The 6,886-nt window shown below is 32.5% G+C and overlaps 1 protein-coding gene across 3 annotated transcripts; it reads right to left on the bottom strand.

Moving 5' to 3' along the window:
- Positions 1 to 1,063: 1,063 nt before the first annotated feature.
- Positions 1,064 to 3,927, bottom strand: LOC102603699 (protein SHOOT GRAVITROPISM 5-like). 3 transcript variants are annotated; one of them, XM_015303923.1, is made up of 4 exons: positions 3,679 to 3,927; positions 3,446 to 3,566; positions 2,958 to 3,236; positions 1,064 to 2,129 (listed from the first exon to the last, which is right to left on the bottom strand). In XM_015303923.1, the coding sequence occupies exons 1-4, from the start codon at positions 3,779 to 3,781 to the stop codon at positions 1,319 to 1,321; spliced, it is 1,314 nt and encodes a 437-aa protein (XP_015159409.1). In that variant the 5' UTR covers positions 3,782 to 3,927; the 3' UTR covers positions 1,064 to 1,318. The 3 variants fall into 3 exon arrangements, with proteins under 3 accessions (XP_015159409.1, XP_015159408.1, XP_006364371.1); XM_015303922.1 differs by having other exon boundaries at positions 2,958 to 3,200; positions 3,410 to 3,566; XM_006364309.2 differs by lacking the exons at positions 3,446 to 3,566; positions 3,679 to 3,927 and having other exon boundaries at positions 2,958 to 3,375.
- Positions 3,928 to 6,886: the final 2,959 nt, after the last annotated feature.

Here is a 6,886-nt window from a genome sequence, read left to right on the forward strand (position 1 = left end):
GATTTATATGTCAAAAGTCATAACATATTTTTATCATTTTAGCTTAAAACAAAATACTAATAAACATTTTTCAAATATACCCATCACCCCAAAATTCTAGTGCTTAAAAAATTATTCTAACTTAAAAGTACTTAAAACAAATCAATTTAAACAGGCTCTAAATTAATATATACAAAAATTATTTTACATTATTGAGAAATATTAGCTAAATTTTTAAATTAAGAGGAGTAAAATAACTCTTATAATCGACTAAGATGAATAAAACTAGAGATCTTAACTTCAAATTGAGTAAATAAATCTTATTCGACGTAAGTTCAAATAATATCCTAAAACCAAAGGAACCCCAAAGATAAAGATCCTCTAAGGGGTTATATGTAATTTAACAAAAGAAAGTAGATATCGTTGGGAACACATAGTTAAATTTTGTTAAGTATTGTATTAAACAAGAAACTATAGATATTGCCAAAGCTAAGGTGTCTTCTGCATAAAAAGGAAAGATGCTTTGGTCTTTTTCTCCAGACACTTACTGGTAACTGTACCCACAGTACTGTCTCTTTTCTTCAGCAGCAGCAGCTAGCGCTACTGATTCTCATGAATGAAAGAAGAGAAAACAAAAGATTGGAGGAGAGGGTGTGATATTGTATAGAGTTGTGATGACTAGTAAGTAAAAGTAGTACTAGTGTGATCAATGAATATAATGAAGTTTGTTTGTGTCTGAAGAGTTTGAAAGAGACTACTCTGCCAACTTTGGCACTGAAAAACATGGTGTTTTCACCTTTAACATTTATAAGGATGCACAGGAAAAGGACTATTATCTGATTCCCCTTCTTTTTTCAAAATTTTAATTGGTAGTACACTTCTTTAATACTGGGGTCACCCTTACCCAACAAAGATCTCTAAATAGTCCAAATGCAAAATCTAACACATTACAAAAAAATTAAGAGTGAGAGACCAGATAACATAATTTAATTCTCTGTTTTTCTCTGTTTTTTTTTTTTATTAAAAAAAAAATATGTATATATATACAGCTCATTCAACTCAATGAAATAGTTTACTATATTAATGAGTACTAGTAGTGAAATGAAGAACCCCTGCAAAATTTGATACCAAGAAATCTCACATTATTGCCTTTGTTGAAAAAAAAAAAACACCATTATGACAGTCACCGTGCAAGAATTAAATAAAAAAAATTACACCAAATACTCCTCTTTTTTTTTTTTTACCATACAACCTTCATTAACTATTCTTAGCATCACCACCACCCTCACTACACTACTAGCTATAATCATATAATCAACAAACATAAAAATAAAAGTAACTAACGTTGAGAAAGTTTGAGATGTTCGTTTTGATTGATATTGTTGGCAACTTCATGATGATGACCTTCTGATAAACCCGAAGAAATATAACTCAATGCCAATGAGTTATTTTCATCAACAATACTAACTCTGGTAGTTGATTGGAATTTCTGTTTGCAAGAATGACAAGTGATTTGTGAAAGTGTAGAGTTGATTTGCTTGATGGCATGTTCTTTCAAAGCATTAGCCTTATCCAACTCCGCTTGTGCTTGTTGTCTAATTCTCTTAGCATTTGCAAATTCCTGCTCAGCCAACTCGATCTGCCGTTTTGCTTGCTGCCTCGCCTCTTCGGCATACGCCTTTTCTGACATCGCTACCCTTAGCTGCTCCATTGCCTCATCTTTCAGCCTCAAAGCATCTGAACTACGCTTCTCATTCGCGTTTTCTGATGACTCGTTGAAGTCTGAAGAGCCAATGGAGAGTTGGAGATTGTAAGCTGAATGATCTTCGTTTGGTTTAGATGATACGGAGACGTCAAATGCCGGGCTAGATGATGATGTAGTAGTAGTCAAGAGCTGTAGCTCCAAATTGTGTTTGTTTGTACAACTTTTTATGATGTTGGGATTAGCATGATGAGTAGCTGCAGCTGCAGCGGATGACAGTTTTTTTAGCAATGTACTAGACCATGGTGTTGTGCTGACATTCGTGTCGCTAGACGGGCTAGGAGTACTCGAAGCTGTGCGAGAAAGGCAAGGTGGATGTAAGGATTGTGATTCAGATCGGAGTCTGCCCATGCTACAAGCGTCTTGATGCTCAATGAAGCTTTCCACCCTACATGAAGAAAGAAAGAATAGAAAGGAATCAATTTTTTCGTCATGCAAATAGTAATTTACTTGTTTGGTAAAAAAAAGTAAAGTGGTAATGATTTTGAAAAAGTGAAAAAAAAAGGACAACTTCATCAAATGCTGGTAATATGTGATGATTCAAACTTATCATTGATGAATATGGGAGAAAGTAACTAAGAAGAAAAGCATAACTATGTTAGGCAAAATTACACGAACTTAGCTAAACCAAAAGCATCTTCATAAATACACATTTGACGTACAATAAGAAAAAAAAATACTACTAATACTATATACTAGAAGGATAACTAACATCCTCATTCTTCTTAATTAATTAGCAAACAGAATGTTTTTTTTTCTTTCAGGGGAGTCAATTTCATTCTTCTAGGAAACATAGAATAATGAAAACGATTAAGAAAACAAAAACACGTTGATTATTTAAACGAAATGGATTCAGATTCTTAATTTTTTTTTATTGAAACTTAAGAATAACTTATGAAAGACTATTTATTTAAAAGTATAAAATAAAGTACTAGTATTAAGGCAACTAGTATCATTTATATCTGAAGAAACAGTTTACTAATTTTGCGGACTTTGTTTAATATTCCTTCTCTTTCCAAAAGACAGACTAAACAGCCGTTACAAAATCAAAAAAATCCGTAAACCCTCGTATAGAAATCGTTTGTTTTGGACCAAGACATGACATTGTACTACTCATTTTAAGAATCATTTTTATTTTAAAAAAATAAATAAGAAGAGCTTAGTATAGTATTGTTCCAAGCACATACAGCCTATCTAGTAAGGTAGAAGATTATACCTTGAAAAAACGCGGCCACAATCACAAGAATGGCCACGAGTGCCGCAAGTTTTAAGATGAGCTTTGTAATCAGACTGAACCGCATATCCTTTTGAGCATTTCTCACAAACCCATTGCTTGTGATTACTGTGTTTTCTACGGAAATGCTTTTTAATACCGACGAGATCTCCTAAAGCATGACAAGGATCATGGTGGAGACAAGTTGGCTCTGGGCAAACGAAAACGCGCTTTCTAACAATTGGGGTTTCTCTTTTAAGCAGCTTCCATGGAACTTTATGCCTTCTTCTATGCATCTGTAAGTTTTGGTCTCTCTGAAATCCTTGATTACAGATCTCACATACGTATCGATCCGATTCCAGTAACGTTTTCGGTGAAAGCGATACTACTTCTGCATCTGGATCTAGTAGAATTAATCAAATTTCAAAAAAAAAAAAAAAGTTAGCACAATTGGGGTTTCTCTTTTAAGCAGCTTCCATGGAACTTTATGCCTTCTTCTATGCATCTGTAAGTTTTGGTCTCTCTGAAATCCTTGATTACAGATCTCACATACGTATCGATCCGATTCCAGTAACGTTTTCGGTGAAAGCGATACTACTTCTGCATCTGGATCTAGTAGAATTAATCAAATTTCAAAAAAAAAAAAAAGTTAGCACAATTCATCTGATCAAAAAACCAATAGGTGTGTGTTCGATTCTTACTATAGTAATTGAATTATGCATACCTGGAGTTCCTGCAGGTCTTCGTTTTCGTCTACTAGCATTGTTTGCATTTTCTGAGGAATTAAACGGGTCGGATGAAGAAGAGGGATTGTTATTGCTTAACATGGCTGATCAATAGATATGAAAATTCAGTAAAATTAACAAGTTAGGGATAGATAAGTGGGTGTATTAATCTTAGGTTTTTGAAGAAAAAAAAGGGTTAATTACAACATGAAAAATAAAACTATGGAGAAGAAAGAGAGATGGGAATTGGAGAAGAAGAAATTAAAACACAGATAAATCCATGGAGGAAAATAATAAAAAGGGTCTTTTCTTCTTTACTTTCTCTCTTTCGGTTATCATCAGCTTTCTTTTAGCTTTTCAACTTTCAGCTTTTCATCAGCTTTCTCTCATAAAACTTTTCCCTTTGCCAGATATTGTTGAAGAGTCACACCCCTTAATAAAAACTTCAAGGTTAGGTTCGGAACAAAAAAATAATTAAAAGCCTTTTTTAAAATTTAAAAAAAAAACAATACATTTATTTTATTTTGAGAGAAGTATTGAGAATATTCCAGAACTTGATGCAAATTATAAATTTCGAATTAGATACATCCCGATTTGCTATATGATAGCGAGTGGTCTCAAATTCTTATAGAAGCATGAAACTCTAAGTAAAATTTCGAGAGAAGTGTCAAAAATACTTTTAAATTTGGAGAGAATTTAGAAATGAATTTCACTGATGTTGCAAGATCAAGGATGCATGCTTAATTAATTACCTTAAGGTTATTATTAGTTCGAAGATGAAGAATTTAAGGGTGTTTTCAATTATTATGTATTATTTTTGGAGAGGGTGGGGGGTGGGGGTATTTGAGAGAGTTCTTGACCCAATCATAATGTTCCAAATTTGATATAATGAGGTAGGAGTACTGAGTACTGAAGACAAGGAAGAAAAAAGAAAGAAGCCAAACAAATAAAAACAGAAGATCATTATTTGATGGGCACAGTAAATTTGCATACACATATAAATACAAAGTAGAGACTCCAGTATTATAACACCCACAGGGCCATTTACATCCTACACGTAAGGATTTCTTTTTTGTCAGCCTCTTTCTCTGCATACAGTGAGTGTCTAGCTAGCTAAATACTAACCCCATTTATTTTGATGCAAATTTATTACACTGCTAACAAAATTAATTTCTTTACCTTTAATCAATATACCTTTTTCACCTTCGTAGTATCGTAGTGGTGAAATTATTTCATCCTTAATCAAAGATCTTGAGTTTGAGTCATGTGTATAAAAAAAAAAATACCATCACTAAATGGGTTCTGCAATATATGATCCAAATATAATCATAATTTTAATACAAACTTCGGACAGTGAGTAGAAAGTCTTGTACCTTTTTCGATACTTATGGTGGCAAATAGCGAATATTCTGTAAAATTAATGTGCAAATTGATCGAAGGATCATAATTATAAAAGATGGATCTACTTTTTTTAAATTGAGTAAATTTTTGTGAGTAATTTTTGCTTAATTAACATTGTAAATTACGAGTTTGTCCCTCCATTCATGGCTGTTAATAGAGTAGAAAAGGACATTCCGTCCCTACTCCCCGAAGATGCACAATGATTCGAATTTACAAGCAGCTTTTTTATTTGAAAGGACTGTCTAGTCAAAGCTTGCTCAGGGCTGTTTTGGTCATTTTATAGGGATTACTTAGTGTGTGCACATCAACTTTTGGTACAACAACAGCATCGATAAAACAGTGTTAGCATTTTGCAACAGTAGATTTCTTCTGCATATGACGTATGGTTATTACTTTTTGTTTTATTATCCTATGTTCGATATTTAAAATATGATTCAATTGATCGTGAGTCAGGAATTTTATATTAAGACATAAAACACTGCACGATAAAAATTATCTTAAATTCATAATTTGAATTTGAAGAAAAAATAAATACTTACAACTCTATCACACGTCGTCGTAGCTTGGTGATCACAAGAAAAAATCCTACTCATATTTGAATTATATAATATAATACAATATAAACTATATTCAGACAGATAGATTAACCCAGTATTAATATCGGAAAAATTCTTTTACAACACAAAAATGGAGGGTCCAATATAATTGTAATTTCTGGTGAAAAAGTTATCAACTTATATGACACATAAATAAAGAGGAGTAATAATTTGCTGACCAGCCTTAAATGTTCTCTTCTCACATGACCCCCACACCCCACCCCCTCCAAATAATAATTAAAAAAAGAAGAAGCAATATTTTGAGCAATTATAGTTCAATAACGAACAAAAATTGTAGGATTAGTTCTAATTAATGTGGCAGTGGAGAACTAATCATGAGATGCATGCTAATAACAACATGGATTACATGATCAGTCATGTGTCTTGTTCTCATAAACACAAGATTGGAAATACAAACATTTAACACTAAAGTTAGAACTTTAATTTTGGTACATGTATAGTGTCCTACCAGAACAAACATCACTTATGTTAATTTCAATTCACAATATTTTTATGTCTAAGTTATGTATATATACACACCGAAATACACCTATCACTACAATAAAACACACATTTAGAGGAAATAGATTTTCATTGTATTGCCGCAAAAATATTTAGCGGCAATTGATCATGTAACTTTTTTGTTCGTTAATTGATTGTTGTAGTCCCAAAAAGGAACTTGTATAGGCTACTTCTTTTCTTTTAGATTGTCTAATCAATCTTTTTTTGCTCGTTAGAGGTAAGATACATGTCCCCTCTAATCTTTTGCAAGTATATCTACTTAAATCACATGGTAGGGGTCTAGCCAACCCCTCACCCCCACACACTCTCTCGGCTCACAACCTATTGGAGATGACTTTTTAAAAAAAAAAAGTAATGTCATTATATATTCAGAATTGTTAAGGTCTTTAATAATATTTAGGGATAAGGGTCTGAAAAATACCTCAACTTTGGTCGGATTTGCTGTTGCGATACTAAACTTTCATAAGGACCTATTACCTCCCTATACTATTTAATACCGTATTTTTTAACCCCTGAACTATTTAATAGTGTATTTTAAAGGTATATATGTGTCCACGTGAACACATTACTATTTACAATTTTGCATTATTTTTTATGTCCACGTGGGCAAATATATATGTTTAAAATACGGTATTAAATAGTCTAGGGAGGTAATAGGTCCTCATGAAAGTTTAGTAACGCAACAGCA

This window comes from Solanum tuberosum, unplaced genomic scaffold (genome assembly GCF_000226075.1).
Source record: "Solanum tuberosum cultivar DM 1-3 516 R44 unplaced genomic scaffold, SolTub_3.0 scf00489, whole genome shotgun sequence".
In the NCBI taxonomy this organism is placed as follows: domain Eukaryota; kingdom Viridiplantae; phylum Streptophyta; class Magnoliopsida; order Solanales; family Solanaceae; genus Solanum; species Solanum tuberosum.

Coding starts and splice junctions, on each gene's coding strand:
- LOC102603699 (XM_015303923.1), bottom strand. CDS start 3,781: ATGTTAAGCAATAACAATCCCTCTTCTTCATCCGACCCGTTTAATTCC. Junction 3,237..3,445: donor TTACAGATGCATAGAAGAAG/GCATAAAGTTCC, acceptor GCATAGAAGAAG/GCATAAAGTTCCATGGAAGC. Junction 2,130..2,957: donor TGTGGCCGCGTTTTTTCAAG/GTATAATCTTCT, acceptor TTCTTCATGTAG/GGTGGAAAGCTTCATTGAGC.